Here is an 18,244-nt window from a genome sequence, read left to right on the forward strand (position 1 = left end):
CATTGCCATGACATTAACACCCTCACACAACTATAAGGCCTCTTGTGATCTGAAATAACCTTAAATGACTCGCGTATACTCTGTGACCACAAAAAAACAAATACTTGGTATGCTGATGCCTTTTCTGATAAAAACACATCTACGCTTGTGTCGTAAGTGTTCTAGTAAAGTTCACTCAAAAACAAGTATGTGTATGCTATGACTTGAAATATCTTATTGAAAATGAAATTTAAGATGTAATTTCCCCAACATTAAAAAAGATTTACATCAAAAGAAATGTTTAAAATGATGTACACCAACATACTCTTAGATTGAGACTCTAGTCATATACAGTATATGTCTAGATATAGATAGAAAAACCCAATCTGGATATGCAGTAAATATTACTAGAACATTACTATACTGTACCTTCACAAGTAACGACTTGAACCTCAAAAACCTAAATTGTTTTTCATGTCACGTTTCTTTTTTAGGACATTGTCGGTTAGGTTTAGGTCTAAAGTTTAGGGTATGGAGATAGTTAGGTTTCCATAGAATGATAAAGCATAAACCCTAAAAACCTCACCTGTTTAGGTGGCAATTTAACTTGCTTTAAGTGCCACTCAGTGGAAATTTCACCTTAAAACTGCCATGATACTATGGAGGCCCAAACCTGCATAAATAATAAATAAATAAACTGAATCATAAAAAAATAAATAAAGGAATAAATGTCTTGATAAAACAAATATAATTAGTTATATATATATATATATATAAATTCCTGAATTTATTATTGTATGACTTTATTATTTTCTATATTTATTTTTAACTTTATTTTTATTCTTTTTAACTTTTAATTATTTATTCATTTATTTTGCATTTTTTTTTTATTTATTTATTCCCACATATATTTATTTCCATATATATATATATTCCCATATATATTTATTTATTTATACATGTATTTATTTTTACTTTTCTGTGTGCAACATGGAAATGAGAGAGGCGGTCCTTACGTAGCTCCTGTGCATTATTGGTTAAGAGCTCAATAGTACTTATCGGAAGCAGATGGACCCACCTTAGCACCCTCTGACTCACACAGATTTTGAATATGCAGGGGAACGTTTTGCAGAGAGTCTAACAATCCAGGATGTGCTTCGACATTCATACCGGCCTACAGCTCTCCTAAACCATCAGTAAGCACCACTACTCTAAATGAAACACAGTCATTTGATGCGTGGATATCGACTTCATTCGCAAGTTGCGCAACTCTCTAGATATATGTGAAGTGTCAGCTATAGAATTTTTTTTTATTGCAGAACTTATATATACATACATAAACGATCAGGGAAATGAAGCATGGTTGTATCTTTTACAATGAACAATCATAACAACAGAAAACAATATTATGGATTTGCGGACAGCAAAATATGAAGTTATATACACAGAAAAAAAAGAAAAGCATAAGGTTAAATCATATCATTTAACTTGATCAGTTTGTGGTTTTGTTGAAGAAACAGCTCCCCATTTATTTTGTGATTGTAGTATAACCAATAAATCTTGGATTGACTTAAGCTCTTATGTTTTTAGCCCCACAAATAGCTATAGTTTACACAATATTGCCATGACCTAACGTCACATCAAAACAAGTCAAGAGTAATCGAGCACACGCTTCAATCTATGATAAGCCAATGGTAAGCAGGACCCGCCCACATAATTATCATACAAGAGACAGAAATGTAAGAATAAATACAAAAATAAATACACGTGGGAATAAATAAATATAAAAAGAAATGAATGCATAAATAAATAATAATAAAAACAAAACAAATGAAACAATAAAAAAAAGTTTTAAAAGGATAAAAAGAGAAAATAATAAAGGAAAAAAGTCATACAAAAATAAATTCAGGAATAACTTTCATTAAAAACTAATTAAATTTGTTTTATCAAGACATTTATTCCTTTATTTTCTTATTATTACATTTATTTATGTATTTATTTATTATTTTGTTTTGTGCTCCATATGATACATGTAATGAACTATATACTATAATTTTGAAAAAATATTCCCACAGTCACAGAATTTTAGATTGTCCCTTCATGTTGGCTTCAGTGTTGAGATGACATGCCGTATACTACTCACATTATCTTGGTAACCACTCTATTATCAGACAGTAGGAGTAAAAAGATCTGATAGGAGTTGGTAAAGTCCAACACTATATCTGCCAGTAAAACATAAACAGTACATTACTTAGTGCACCTTTAAAAAGCGCAAATAGGTCCCTATTGTTATTAATTTAATAAAGTAAATGTAACTACTCAGTTAATGCACAATTATAACAAACATATTTGTTTTTTATTTAGATTCTTCGCTTTCTGCTGTATGTTGTTTTGCCTGATAAAATCCCACAGCCACCACCATTGTGTCCTTGAGCAAGGCACTTAACTCCAGGTTGCTCAGGGGGAATTGTCCCTGTAATAAGTAAGTCGCTTTGGATAAAAGCGTCTGCCAAATGCATAAATGTAAATGTGTAACGGCAGCTTGTTACATGAGAACCCTTTTGTCTGTAATTGGATGACCTCATGGTATGGGAGCAAATGCAATATGACCACATTTCAGCATTTTTCCTGGACTATTGCCTCTGTTTTGCAGATCCGCCAGGTCCATCAGTGCATGTGAGTCTGTGTGTTTATTTCTCGAAGGAGGGGAACAGAAAAACCATTCTTGCGCACATGTGGTCAGACACCTCATCTGCCCTTTTAACACATACCTTGCCTTGATAATGGATATCAGAGCAAAGACTTACATGGCACCTTTTTTTAGTTTTTTTAGTGTAATTGTGTGTATGGATATAAATGAGAGGAAATCAAAAGGGGAAAGAGATTTGAAATAATAATAAAATAATATAACAGCAATAATATTTTGTGATGAATATTAAGGAGTACACCATGGCAAAAACTATTCATTTTCACACAAAAAAAAAAACTCAACCCACTCAAATGTAATTTGTTTAATTGCTACCTTAAAAAGTTAAAATCAAAGTAAAATCAAAGTTACAACTTGCATTTTCAACCTTTTTTAACATACTAATAAAACATTTTTTGTAGAAATAAAATCGTGTGAAATAAGTTTCTATCAAACTTTACTTTCCAGCTTTTCGTATCTGACCCTTAGCATTATAGTTTTCAAGTACCACTTCACAGACTCAAAAAAAGAGGGAGAAAGAATTGCCCAGGTTAAAGAGCTCTTTTCTCCTGGATTTCAGAGAGCAAATATGTATGTGTGGCTTTGAATGTGGGGATTAGAGAGAAGTGCCGTCATTCGACAGGGCCCTGCTAAAGTTCTGCTGCTGTGTTGTTCTGCAACTAGGAGACCCACCACAGCAAAGTCAAAACCACACAAGGGCTTGTCTGTGTCCCAAAACCAGGGCACCAATTTACCAAACTCCCTTCTACTGTAAACACGCTTCAACCGGACCCACACACAGAGCTCATGCCTATGTTTGGTGCATTTCTGTGGTACGCATGGAATGTTGCAGGCTCGTTTACGAGCATTATGACATTAATTCAAGCGAAAAGGCCGTGAGATGTAAAACTTGGGAGGGTTTATCATTTTAATTTGTGTGTGGGTGTGTGTGTAAATGTGAAAGTGTCCTTCTGAGTTATTGTAGAAAATCAAACCACAGAATTAAATACTTAAAGGGAAAGTTCGCCCACAAATTCTCTCATCTTTTACTCACCCCCATGCCATTCCAGATATGTATGAATTACTTACTTCTGCTGAACACAAATTCAACATTTTAGAAGAATATCTGTACTCTGTAGGTCCTTACAATGCAACTGAATTAATTCTGAAGCTCCAAAAAGCATATAAAGGCAGCATAAAAGAAATCAATACAACTCCAGTGGTTAAGTCCATATCTTCCGAAGCAATTTGATAGGTGTGGGTTATTATACATTTTTCTCCCTGCCTAGTAGGTGGCAGTATGCACGAAGAATGTAAATTGAAACTAAGAAAGTGAAAGTGGGGATTGATCGTAAAAAAGGTCTTAAATATTAATCTGTATATGACTTTAATTTGTTTTGTTAAAATGAAGGGCTGATGATTTATTGCTATATTTCAGTGCAATTAATTATATATATATTTTAAAGTGTTTAAAAAATTTATGCAATTAATCATACCTCTGGAATGTATTAAGAAATATGACCTACCTTCGGAACAATTGAAGCTTAAAGTTCCAGCTTCATGTTTCTGCAAGTCCCAATCAGCAGGTGGTAGAATGTGCAACTCCTGCTGGACAGGCAGTGTGCAGATGTACAGGCAAAAAAACACTCTATACTGACAACACAAGCAGACAGCACAAGATGAGGATACATTTTTGCATTCAAAACCAGCTGGAAAGAGAGCAAAATCTGAATGCAGGGTTCTCGGGACATAATTGTAACTGTACACAGCATCCTAAAAACACTGTGTCTATAATTTGAAACAACCAAAGTGAAACGCTCTGAAGGCGTCCATCTGAAATGTGTACATAGACGCATCCTTAGAAAAGCCCTTATAATAAGTCTACCTCGAACAGATTGACAAATTAAATTCCAAAAGGTATATGTTCAGTGAAATGAAAATAAACAATATATTAACTTCTAAAGATACTTTTTGTAATGTCTGTCACAATAATGTAAAGTAATTTTATCTGAATTATTATATTTCCATCCATCCATACATTTTCTATAGCAGCTTACCCTAGTAATGGTAGTGCTATATTATATGTATTACAAATATTTAAGGGATACTCCACGGCTAGGTGTGCGTTAAATGATTTTAAATGCACGACGTGGAGCCAAAGTGCATTTAAAATAATTTAAGGCACACCTAGCCTTGGATTATCCTGCTTATACTATGGTCTTTTGCCAGAATTGATTAGTTACAGCTGTCATAGATTTTGTGCAGCACAAATTTTGACTGGAAGAACGAAAAATAACAGTTAATTTTATCTAAGGATCGTTACATCTGCAGCACTCCCTATTCAAACAGAGAAAAAGTAGTGTGACCACACACATGGTGCACAATGCACAATCCAGAAATAATAATATCCACAGAACGTAGAGGGGTTGGCACTTCAGAAAATGATTAAATAAAAAAAAAATTATCAATTGAAAGCCCTAGTAAAAATCAAAGTTGTGCCAAAATTACAACCAGTTATAACTTTTCCTAGTCACTTTGAATTTAATTACTGATGAAGAAAATCAAGCTGAAACTCAAATGATGAGAAATTACAGGGATTACCACGACAAGATGCATGGATTACAACATAATGAAGACAACATTTTTTTATCCTTATTTATCCAACATATCCTACCTCTTCTACCATTACATTCCCTTGCATTATCTGTATATAACAGATTTGTAGTTGTACTTACGGATATATATATATATATATATATATATATATAGATATATATATATATATATATATATATATATATATACATATATACAGTGAGGAAAATAAGTATTTGAACACCCTGCTATTTTGCAAGTTCTCCCACTTGGAAATCATGGAGGGGTCTGAAATTGTCATCGTAGGTGCATGTCCACTGTGAGAGACATAATCTAAAAAAAAATCCAGAAATCACAATATATGATTTTTTAACTATTTATTTGTATGATACAGCTGCAAATAAGTATTTGAACACCTGTCTATCAGCTAGAATTCTGACCCTCAAAGACCTGTTAGTCTGCCTTTAAAATGTCCACCTCCACTCCATTTATTATCCTAAATTAGATGCACCTGTTTGAGGTCGTTAGCTGCATAAAGACACCTGTCCACCCCATACAATCAGTAAGAATCCAACTACTAACATGGCCAAGACCAAAGAGCTGTCCAAAGACACTAGAGACAAAATTGTACACCTCCACAAGGCTGGAAAGGGCTACGGGAAATTGCGAAGCAGCTTGGTGAAAAAAAGGTCCACTGTTGGAGCAATCATTAGAAAATGGAAGAAGCTAAACATGACTGTCAATCTCCCTCGGACTGGGGCTCCATGCAAGATCTCACCTCGTGGGGTCTCAATGATCCTAAGAAAGGTGAGAAATCAGCCCAGAACTACACGGGAGGAGCTGGTCAATGACCTGAAAAGAGCTGGGACCACCGCTTCCAAGGTTACTGTTGGTAATACACTAAGACGTCATGGTTTGAAATCATGCATGGCACGGAAGGTTCCCCTGCTTAAACCAGCACATGTCAAGGCCCGTCTTAAGTTTGCCAATGACCATTTGGATGATCCAGAGGAGTCATGGGTGAAAGTCATGTGGTCAGATGAGACAAAAATAGAACTTTTTGGTCATAATTCCACTAACCGTGTTTGGAGGAAGAAGAATGATGAGTACCATCCCAAGAACACCATCCCTACTGTGAAGCATGGGGGTGGTAGCATCATGCTTTGGGGGTGTTTTTCTGCACATGGGACAGGGCTGACTGCACTGTATTAAGGAGAGGATGACCGGGGCCATGTATTGCGAGATTTTGGGGAACAACCTCCTTCCCTCAGTTAGAGCATTGTAGATGGGTCGAGGCTGGGTCTTCCAACATGACAATGACCTGAAGCACACAGCCAGGATAACCAAGGAGTGGCTCTGTAAGAAGCATATCAAGGTTCTGGCGTGGCCTAGCCAGTCTCCAGACCTAAACCCAATAGAGAATCTTTGGAGGGAGCTCAAACTCCGTGTTTCTCAGCGACAGCCCAGAAACCTGACTGATCTAGAGAAGATCTGTGTGGAGGAGTGGGCCAAAATCCCTCCTGCAGTGTGTGCAAACCTGGTGAAAAACTACAGGAAACATTTGACCTCTGTAATTGCAAACAAAGGCTACTGTACCAAATATTAACACTGATCTTCTCAGGTGTTCAAATACTTATTTGCAGCTGTATCATACAAATAAATAGTTAAAAAATCATATATTGTGATTTCTGGATTTTTTTTTTAGATTATGTCTCTCACAGTGGACATGCACCTACGATGACAATTTCAGACCCCTCCATGATTTCTAAGTGGGAGAACTTGCAAAATAGCAGGGTGTTCAAATACTTATTTTCCTCACTGTAGATAGATATGTTGGGCACTTCGTTCAGGAGCGGGTTTGGTTATTAGCAATAATTAAAAATGATCAAAGATAATTATTAATTATTATAATCAATAGAACATTGATTAGAATTAACATTAGCTTATTGATCCTTCAATTCAACAATCATCAATGATAATTATCAAAATCAATAGAATATTAATAATCAATAAGGATTAATATCACCGGGGAACCACCCTGGAATCAGGGACTAATAACCAGACAGAATAGCTCACTTTAGGTTTGTTCTCTTAGTACAGTCGACGTCCGGAGAACATTGACATTCAAAAGGAGAAAAGTGAAGGCTTCAATCTGAGCACTGACATCCCCTGCCAGCCCTTGACACAGGTGCATGCAGAAAAATACCAAAACACTTCTCTTTAAAGTATAACAAAGTTTATTGATGCTGTAATATGAATTAATAATCAATATAATGCAGTCAATAAACTTCCGACTTCCAACTACAAACTAAACAGTAACATGATTAGATATGGTGACATATAAGCATATAATACATGAGAGGAAGGTGCGTGCATACGTGAGTGCGTGCGTGCGTGTGTGTGTGAGTGAGGAGAGGAGTGCACAAAATGGCAGATATTGCTCTCATGGAGTATGCGAGGTTTCCGGCCAGAGAATTTTGCCGCGAATGTGGGCGGAGAGACTGGTTAACGGGCATCTGCCCGTTCAAAATGTGTCTTCGCTGGTATGATAACTTATGGACATAATGGATAACTCAGTATGCCGGTCTCACCCGTGATGGCGGAAATGCACGAACAGTCCAACATGGTTAGACGACAGCACAGCAAATCTCATTTGTGGTAACAGTAAGTTACAGTTATACCTTGAGTAGTATTAGCAGCAATGAGTGGACTTGGCGATCCATAAACTTCCCTTGATACACAAGAATAACCCTACCTAATCTATAATAATCTATCTCTGCCCAGACGTAAACCTCTTACTTGATTTGCGTGAGGACTCAGCTAGAATGTGTGTTCGTCCGTCGTTTGACTACAATTCGGTTCCTCGAAGCTCGGATGCTGACAGGTGGCCGTTTCCTCACTCTGTCGGATGGCGGTATGGCGGCTGATTCTCGGTGGGCTGGTGGAGAAATCAGCAAAGTTGACTCGGTTGAAGAGGGAAGAGAATTCTCTTTTCTTCGCTTCTGCAGGCAAATGGGTGAGACGCGGATTTCTCAGCGGTCTCCTTCAGATCCGTAAGCATGCTCGGTGGAACACTGACAAATCTCAGCTCGTCCAGCAAGACGGAGATTGTATAGCCAAAATTCAGATACATGCGTTACTTCCTTGGGCAGTGAGGCTACACCTGGGAGCAGCAGGGCTGCAACTAGACATGGCGAATACTGTCGCTGGAAGCAAAGCATAGAAGGAATTTCCGGGTATTATACTCTCAATGACTGAGGGACGCGTTCTGTCGTGTGTTTCATCCAATAGGAGGTGAGAGTTCGATCCTTCAGAATTTCACACATAGGTGTAAAATGAGCAAGGCTTGATGGGATCTGTAGTCTGTTTTGAACTCCCTTTGTTTGACTTATTGTGTATTTCTTATATTTTCTATTCGCTTTTTATTCTATTCTTGTTGTGTTGTCTGTGCACTGGAAGCTTCTGTCACCAAGACAAAAATTGTATGTGTTAGTGGATATGGCAATAAAGCTCATTCTGATTCTAAATATGACTTTGATTCAGATTAATTTACTGTGTGTGTCATTTGTAAGTTTCCTGCCTAGGAGTTTGTAATTTTCAAAATGAGGAAGTCGCTTGTGTGTGTTTATGTGGGAGTCTGTACAGCAAGCTATGCAAAGTAACCCTCTTTGTCTTCCTTTCTATTGACATCAGAGCTTACACCAATCAGAAATGATAAAGAGGGGGAGGGGATGGAAGAAAGAGTGATGCCAAACATGGTCTTGGATAGAAACATAGAATGGCAGGGAAAAGCACAGAGCCAAGCCTCTATCACCCCACTACAGCCAACTCTCGGACACGAGTGAGAGTGGCACACAGAGAGAGAGCGACACCAAAAGAGGGAGGAGGGTGTGAGGAAGGGGCACTGTGCCAAAGAGGCAGTATCAACTAACCACAAGCACCAGTACGAATGAGAGGGCGCAAGCGGGGCGGGGGGGCTCTCACAGCTAGCACTCAGCAGGACCCGCTCTCACTCTCTCATACAGTCTGGTAGTGTGTGTATGCGCGAGTGTGTGTGTGTGTGTGTGAAAGCCCAGAATGAAGGATCATCTGGCGGGCTGTGCTCAAGTGGCCATGCAGCAGGATTTTCATGGTGCCCCTGTTTCTGTGTGTCTCTATCCAGACGAATCCTACCAGAAGCTGGCCGTGGAGACCATGGAGGAGCTGGACTGGTGTCTGGATCAGCTGGAAACCATCCAGACATACCGCTCCGTCAGCGACATGGCCTCCAACAAGGTGAGAAGGCCCTCCAACAGAACATTACACTAACGCATATGTGCACTTTAAGAGATCCTTTTGGAAGCTGTAGAAACTCTGTTGAGGATGAACGCACACTGAAGTGTTGCTATAGCTCAATTGGTGAAGCATGATGTGAGGAACGCCAAGGTCAAAGGTTTGATTTCCAGGGGACATACTGATTAAATGAGTAGATTAAAGGCACTTTAAGTCACTTTGGATAAATGTGTCTGATAAAATTATGTATAATTTAAAGCAGAACTTTTTAACTTTGGTTTAGACCCTGTTTTTGGTTGTCTGTCAACTCTTGTTGCTCTTTCTGGCTGTTTTGTGAATGAGGCTATTGAGAGTCAGTCTCTGTGCCAGTAAACTTGCATTAAGAATTTAGGCTGCTATTTTCTAGCAGTCCACATGGGCAGCTCATTTACACTGAAAGGAGTCTAGTTTGCCTACTATTGTACATTTGACTATGTGAAAAATTTGCCAGATTTGAAATTGGCAATTTCTAAAATTCTGAAAGAGTTTCATACCTACTAACAAATTGACTTTTCATTAAGTATATATTAAACGGAGTCACTTTGGTTGCATTTTCAGAAGTATTTGAAGTATAAAGGCTTCAGTAGAAATGTCACATCACATTATTCCCTAGCAGTCTCCTACATACTACAGATAAATTTGCTAGCCAGTCTTCTTTGTGTGTTAAACAGGTTTTAGCATGCCTTTTCTTGGCAAGAAGTTTTTTTTCACACCCCAATGTGTTCTTTGGAAATGCAGGATTATAGGGCTTACCGCAGTATCCCGCATTTCAAAAGAACTCATTGGGGTGCAATTTCCAGTTTCTTTCAAAAAAAACTTAAAAGACATGCAGTTGTTACCTTACAGAGCTATTTCTACCTTATCTAACCCTTTTAAAATTAATTTTGTTGGTGTTACTGTACTTAATGCAAAATAAATCAAAACTGTGCTATATTTTAGCATCTTCAAAGTAGTCACCCTTTGCCTAGAATTGGCAGACATGTACTCTTGACATTTTCTCATCCAACTTTTTGAGGTATCACCCTGGGATGCTTTTTAAGTATTGAAGGAGTTCCCATCTATGTTGGGCACTTATTGGCTGCTTTTCTTAATTATTTGGCCCAAATCATCAATTTCAAAAGCTTTTTTATTTTTAGATTAAATTTGTGTTTTATAATTAAATAAATTAATATGGTGGCACAATTATATTTTTGTCTACAAAACAAATATAAAACATTTAAGCACAGGCCTTCAGATCAAAAGATTTTTTATATCATGAGAAACATTTCAGTCAAGTTTTTCAAAACTTTTGATTGGTAGTGTAAATGTCTTCCTTCCTTCCTTTTGCAGTATATCTGCTGACATGCCAAGCAGAAACTCTGTCAGTGTAGCATTTAGTGTTACAGAGATGTTTCAGCCTGTATTGTTTGCCAGACCATCTGTTTTACACTTTTAAACATATTGTGTGTTGTTTTCACACCACTGTGACTACTGTCATCTGATCTGATACTGTGCATAGCTCCACGGCATGTGTGTGTGTGTCCTGTAGCTGTGACTCAGGTTTCCTGTCTCCTTCCTAAGCTCTCGCCGGGTCCAGACTACAATGGGAGTAAGGCCGCACTCCCTGTTTGTTTCTCCTTCTGCTGACGTCAAACAGGCATACACTGCAGCGGGGGGACTTTCACTGCAGACAATAGGAATGAATACACACTCACTCCCGAACTCAGTCATATTTAAGGGTGACCCACATGTCACACTGCAAAATCATTTTCTTGATCGCTATTTTTTTCTTGTAAAAAGTGGTAACCCGCAGATGTTACCCTAAGGAGCTATTTCTCTCTGAAAATGATTTAATCATTTACACACCCTTATGCCATCCGAGATGTTTATGACTTTCTTTAGCTCTGTATGTCCATACAGTGCAAGTGCATGTTGGCTAGAACTTTGTATGGATTACTTCATATGCTTTTTGGACCTTCAATCCATAGGTTAGAAACAGGTCAATATTTAAGTCTTTTTTTTTTTTTTTACAGCTAATCTCTACTTTTACTTTCACATTCTTCTTGCATTCTTACTGCTTATCGCCACCTACTGGGCAGGGAGGAGAATTTATATTAGGAAAGGACTTAAATATTGATCTGTTTCTCACCCACACCTATCATATTGCTTCTGAAGACATGGATTTAACCACTGGAATTAAAAAGTTGTATGCTGCCTTTATATGCTTTTTGGACCTTCACAGTTCTGGCCACAATTCACTTGCATTGTATGGGCCTACAGAGCTGAGATGTTCTTCTAAAACTCTTTGTTTGTGTTCATTAGAAGACAGAAGTTCATACACATCTGGGATGGCATGTGGGTGAATAAATGATGAGAGAATTTCCATTTCTAGGTGAACTAACCCTTTAAATCAAGAAAGAGCATCTGAACTATGGGAGACAAAAAATATACTTAATTCAAGATTTATTCTCTGAAGATAATTCTTACACAATTTTGCTTCTCAAGTGAATGTATCTTATTTTGAGGAGGTTTAGATATTTGTTATTGTTGTTATATTGATAAACAAAATTATTTTTTGCAGTTCATGCTGGCTGAGACAGATTTTGGATTGAAATGTCCCACATTTACACACATGTAGGGAAAGGTGACACATATACTGTAGGTGACATACATAAAGCCTCCAGCAAAGGTTGTGTAATCATCAAAAGAGCTACTTATATTCTCAAAGCTTTTGTATAAGTGTTTGTGGGAATAAAATATAAAGATAGCCATCAATGGTGTACAGGCAGTAACAGGACGTCTGACCTTTAACTGGCCTTTTTAAACATTTGTGCCACCTGATGTGTTTGCCTTACTCTTCAGCTCTGTGTGTGTGTGTGTGTGTGTGTGTGTGTGTGTGTGTGTGTGTGCGTGTATTTATCACTTTGTGGGGACCAAATGTCCCCATAAGGATAGTAAAACCCGAAATTTTTGACCTTGTGGGGACATTTTGTTGGTCCCCATGAGGAAAACAGCTTATAAATCATACTAAATTATGTTTTTTGAAAAGGTAAAAATGCAGAAAGTTTTCTGTGAGGGTTAGGTTTAGGGGTAGGGTTAGGTTTAGGGGATAGAATATAAAGTTTGTACAGTATAAAAACCATTATGTCTATGGAAAGTCACCATAAAACATGGAAACACAACATGTGTGTGTGTGTGTGTGTGTGTGTGTGTGTGTGTGTGTGTGTGTGTGTGTGTGTGTGTGTGTGTGTGTGTGTGTGTGTGTGTGTGTGTGAGAGAGAGAGAGAGAGAGAGAGAGAGAGAGAGAGAGAGCGAAATCTATAGCAGTTTCAGGGTTCCTCTGCCAACATTTTTGATATATCAAATGCTTTACCTTGGCATTCCCAACCAGACATTCCATTTAAGGTAACCAAATTGCAGTTTCACTCTGCAGTGATAGCATGTCCAAAGTATTGTTTAAAGAGTTACTTAAGTCCATGGCCATGAACCCCAGACCTGATGGGAAATATTTGAATTGAGCAGTTTTGACAACTAAGAGAGGAAACATGGTGGTTTACATATATTGTCTGTGAACTTCCTTTTTTGACTGTTTAGATAAAGCTCAGTTAAATTCTATAAAATGATAATTTCCCTTAATGTGAATCCAGAGGAAAATGTTATATCACAAAGGTTTTTTTTTCTACTTTCTTTGGTCAGAAGACTTTATGTAGTTAGTTACCAGTTATGTTTCATTAATAATGGCTCTGAAGTTTCTTTTAAAATTCCAGTTGTTGCCATAAAGTAAGGGTGTAGAGCTGTACAGTTAAATTAATGTGGATAGCGTTGTCCAAATAATTTGGTCTTAAAAGAATGTAATTGTTTAATATATATATATATATATATATATATATATATATATATATATATATATATATATATAATTTGAGTTCATATTGAAATCTCTGACTTTTAATTAAGCTTGCAATCAAAACTTGACAAATCCAGATTGAGATATTGTTGAGATCTTTTCTGAAACTCTAAAGAGATACATACAATTCTCAGTATTTTCCTCGGAAGAAAGAAATCTGAGAAAGAGTAGTCTCTATTTCCTCTCCACACTGCCAAAACACAAAAACAATTATTTTAGAGTATTTTTGTCTTATTGCCTGTGAAAAATATCTAAACATTCTTAAAACAATAAAAATTACTTGATAAACAGAATGACATAAGAACAATCTAAAAAAATCGTGTGGGGTTTATGCTTAAAACAAAGAAGACGGAAAACTATTTGCAATGGCGTAAGAAAAATAAACCTGTTTTCCCTTTGAATCAAGTTTTTTTTTTTTCTTTGCGAATAGTTTATTGTTTTTTTTGCAGTGCACGTAATCTCATTACTGGCAAGGCGAAACAATTGAGATATTAAAGCTGTGATTTTTCTTTCCTATCGCTGTGGTGCAACTTTCTGAATATAGATTTTCATTTTCATCACAGTTTGGCATGGTTCGGTGTTTCTCTATCTTAGCACCTCACAGGTTCTACTTTTAATCTTAAAACAACTTTTAAATCATTTTGTGATTTGAAAGTTAGGGTTTCCCCAGATCCCCCTGGCTTTTTGCTCTGATGACTTACAGAGATGGCATCAGTAGGCTTGATCTGACTCCAGAGCTGACTGTTTACCATATAAACTATGTTGCAATGGGGTAAGAATTTGTGTGTGTGTGTGTGTGTGTGTGTGTGTGTGTGTGTGTGTGTGTGTGTGTGTGTGTGTGTGTGTGTGTGTGTGTGTGTGTGTGTGTGTGTGTGTGTGTGTGTGATTGAGAAGAAGGCGGTCCCACTGAGAGGGGGAGTGTGTGTATACAGTGACACACTCTCACACAGAAGGATAGTCAGCACTCACAGCTCAAAATTAGTCAGTAACACTATTGCGACTGTCAAACGGCGAACCTCAAGACTCAAGACAGCCAGAGTGGCACATACTTGCAGTGAGCAGGACATACCGAACTTAACTTCACTTAAAATGGGAGCTTGCTGCTTTGAAAGGAAAGAGCAGAGAAAGATTGGAAAAGTTAACTGCTGGAGAAAGGTGAGAATCCTTTTGTATGTCCGTAATATAGGCTTTTATAGCTTGTTCATTTGTTTCTTGATGTTACTGTAAGAGGACATAAGGTACCTATTGGGTCAAATAACTTTTTATATCTTTATTTTTATTCTCATGACTAGTGTGCTTTATAGATGAACACTGGGAAAGAACCATATTTTTGTATGTTGTATGTGGGACGGTGTGGATAAAGTGTTCAAATAAGTAGTTTGAATAGTTTAAGTTAAAGTGAACACTGAGAAAGATCTACAGTGTTTTTCATGTGTTTAAAAGTTGTAAATTGGATAAAATGTTAGACAGTCTCAGCTTTATAATGTCTGAAAACTTGTTAAACTTTTTGAATATCCTATCAGGTCAAACTACTGATTCGGTGGTCCATGCTTAATTTTAAATAATTTTGCATAGTTGTGGTTGTATTTGTCTAAGAGCTCACGCATCTTGTTTGCGTGTTCAGTAACATTAAAATGTTTGGATGTGATAAATAGAGTTTTTATTTCTTAATTTGTGCCTGATAATCACAAATCAAATCTCAATAATTCATTAACATTTGGCTTCAGGTTTTTACAACCTATAATTTTAGTGTATAGGGGCTTAGCCTATCTCTAGGGAGATGATTAAATCAACTAAATTCACTTATTAATGAATTGACTCAGTCCATATGTTGTACTTGTGTCTCTAATTTTACACACACATACTAGACACATACTTGTTCTTGAGAAATATAGAAGAAGTAAAGCACTGGGCTTATATCCTCAGGCAGTATTAGTTGGCACACAATAGTTCCTGCTTTCATCAGAAGCTATTATGTCATTATTGATGGTGCCGATTTAATATACCAGTTAACTAGTTTGTCATCTCTACGTGCATCACAGTCTTTCAGAGTTTTCTTTCAAAGATCATCACTCAGTCATATATCAACGGCTTTGCAGAATTTGCAGATTTTGCAATAATCTGTTTCTCAAATGACATCATTTAGCGCAATAAAAACTCCCACAGTTTCTGACGAAGAAAAGGATGGGGGGTTTTCCTACATTTCGACAGCTGTAATTAAAAAATTACTGTAGATGATGCCATTTACATTTTACTTTAATTACAGAAATGTGGAAAGTGAAAAATAGATAATGATTGACTGAGGAAAAATGAAAGTGAAATGTACTTTTGATAGTTTATTGACTTGCTTGTCCTACATCAAACACATTGATACTTCAGACAAGGTCATGGCGACAGAACAAATTGATTGTACATGCCGCTGGCTAACAGTGTGAGGTGACCACACAAATCTATCTGACTGAATGCCTGTGGATTTATACTGCCTACTAGTGGAGGAAATAATATGGCATAGCCTCAAAGCTAGTTACAGGATACAAATAAATTATATAGCTTTCCAATAGCCTATCTATATGGAGAAATAAATGAAAAAAAAAACTTTTGACCGGTATTGTATATTTTTTAGAAATGTTGCTGTTTTATTTGACATAAATCAAAGAGGTAATGCAACAAATATAGAACAGGATTCATTATTTTCACACTGGGTGTCAAACACATATTAAGCTACACGTAACACATAATCTACATATAAGATACACATCAGCTACACCTAAGTTACACATAAGTTACACATATTTTCTCAGGCAATTATTGAGTCTAAATAGATGAACAACTTACATTATTTCAGTAGAAGACCCAAATGACAATAGTCATATCATACTGTTCATGTGTTACATTTGCTGTAGTTTACTTCAATGTTGTTTCTACATCAGCTAGCATTATGTCAAATATAAATCAAATCAATCACTGAAACAGCAGCACCACCTTGAGTAAGAAATAATAATTATAATATGTACTTGTACAGTACACACAGATGGGATACTGATTATTCACAGAAAATCAATGTGATATAGTGTTTATTTGTATGAATATAGTACTAATTTCCCTTGTAAATGGATGAGGTACAGGGGGTGGAATGAGGTCCCAGGTCTCTAAAGACCAGAGATAAGTGTTTAAGGGTTAATGTGAATTTCTGTATACACTAAAACATTTTTAACACTAAAAGTTGTACAGGTTAACATTAGTTAATGCATTATGCATGTACATAAACTAACAGTAAACAATAGTATATTTATAAATTTGTATTAGCAAAGATAAATAAATGCTGTAAGAAATATTGTTCAATGTCATTACATAATTACCCATTAACTAACGTTAACGTTTCAGAACCCTAATGTAAAGTGTTAACAACTAAACAATATTGTGTTTTGTCGCTATACGAAGTACACAAGCAATACTGTATCATGCATCAAATTAGTTGACATACTTATAATTGTTTAGGCAATTGGTTTGCATACTTTTTTTCAAATAAACATACTTATTTGGCTCAAGTAAACAGAACTTATTTTTTAAGTAATGTTAACTAGTTACAAGTAAACGTTACTCGTCTGTGATTACAGTATCAATGTTTTTATTTGATTATTTAAATTGAGTTATAACAAGTCTTATACAATATAAGGGAAATTATGACTGGAATCTTAGTTAGCCTTATGGTACATTGGATTGTCATCAGTTCTTCTTAGTGCATCTAAAAGTACATCAGAGTAGAGAAGAACAAACTCCAAGTTCACCAGAGGTAACATTAATCACCCTCATGGGGACTTCACACAAATCACAACTGAAGTTGAGGAACAATTGTTTTACAATTTGAGAGTAATAACAGTGACATCAAAAGCTACAATCAATTGATGGAATACATTATCTTTATTAGAGTCTTTGAGGTATCTCTCTCCTGAATGAAGATTGAAGGTCTCTGTGAATGAAATTCTACCTTCATTTACCTTCATTGATCTTAGAGCAAAAGTCAGTGCATATCCGCCCCCTACAGACATGTTTCTCTCAGAGCTTAGAGAGAGACACTCACGTGGATTTATTGATATAGATGATAAGCAGAAATGTGAGATGCGGAAAGCACTGCATCTTTGATATATCAGAGTTGTTACTGACTAGATGCCTCACTCACAGCCGAGGAACCCCCACTGCAGCATAATGCAGAGATTCTCCACTAGTTTTTTAAAAGGTTCATCTTTCTCTTTCCCCTCTCTCTCTTTGCTTCTTTCTCCCTCCCACTCTGTTTTTCTCATGCAACCGCACGAGTAAAAACAGACACATACACACACTTTCTCAGTTCTGAAGATAATCTGAAATCGTATTAGCTCCTCCTCAATTCTCCTCTGGATATTTTTTGCAAATCTGAGACCAACTTCCTTGCGTTTAGAGTCAAAAAACACCTTTCATAACACGTTAACCACAGTGCAGTTGCACAATCATTGTTTGTGTATTTAAGCAGACTGCAATGTGAAAAGTGGTAACGTGCAATTGTGACCTTAAGAAGCTAGGTTTGATGGTGTAACCTAATGTTTTCAGGTTGATTCAATAATTATAAATAATATTTTTGACTTTAATCAAACTAGTTAATTTAGATGTTACCATATGAAGCTTAATTTAGGTTAAAACATTTTCAGTGTGCATGGGCTTAATCAAAAATCCAGGTATTAGATCCAAAGTACCCTTGTACTTTTTACTGACACTGTATATAAGTGATAAATCATTGTGAATCTACTTTCTGT

At 36.5% G+C, this 18,244-nt stretch overlaps 1 protein-coding gene across 4 annotated transcripts in view; it reads left to right on the forward strand.

Moving 5' to 3' along the window:
• The window catches only part of LOC127646716 (cAMP-specific 3',5'-cyclic phosphodiesterase 4B-like), a 278,575-nt gene that overhangs the window by 250,011 nt on the left and 10,320 nt on the right, over positions 1–18,244 (forward strand). For 3 of the 4 annotated variants that reach the window (XM_052130547.1, XM_052130548.1, XM_052130549.1), the window contains one exon: positions 9,423–9,535. In XM_052130547.1, coding sequence (XP_051986507.1) covers positions 9,423–9,535 — 113 coding nt within the window. Of the gene's footprint in view, positions 1–9,422; positions 9,536–14,396; positions 14,613–18,244 lie in introns of those variants that run through there. The other variant, XM_052130550.1, reaches the window with a different exon arrangement.

The sequence above is a fragment of the Xyrauchen texanus genome, chromosome 7, assembly GCF_025860055.1.
Source record: "Xyrauchen texanus isolate HMW12.3.18 chromosome 7, RBS_HiC_50CHRs, whole genome shotgun sequence".
In the NCBI taxonomy this organism is placed as follows: Eukaryota; Metazoa; Chordata; class Actinopteri; order Cypriniformes; family Catostomidae; genus Xyrauchen; species Xyrauchen texanus.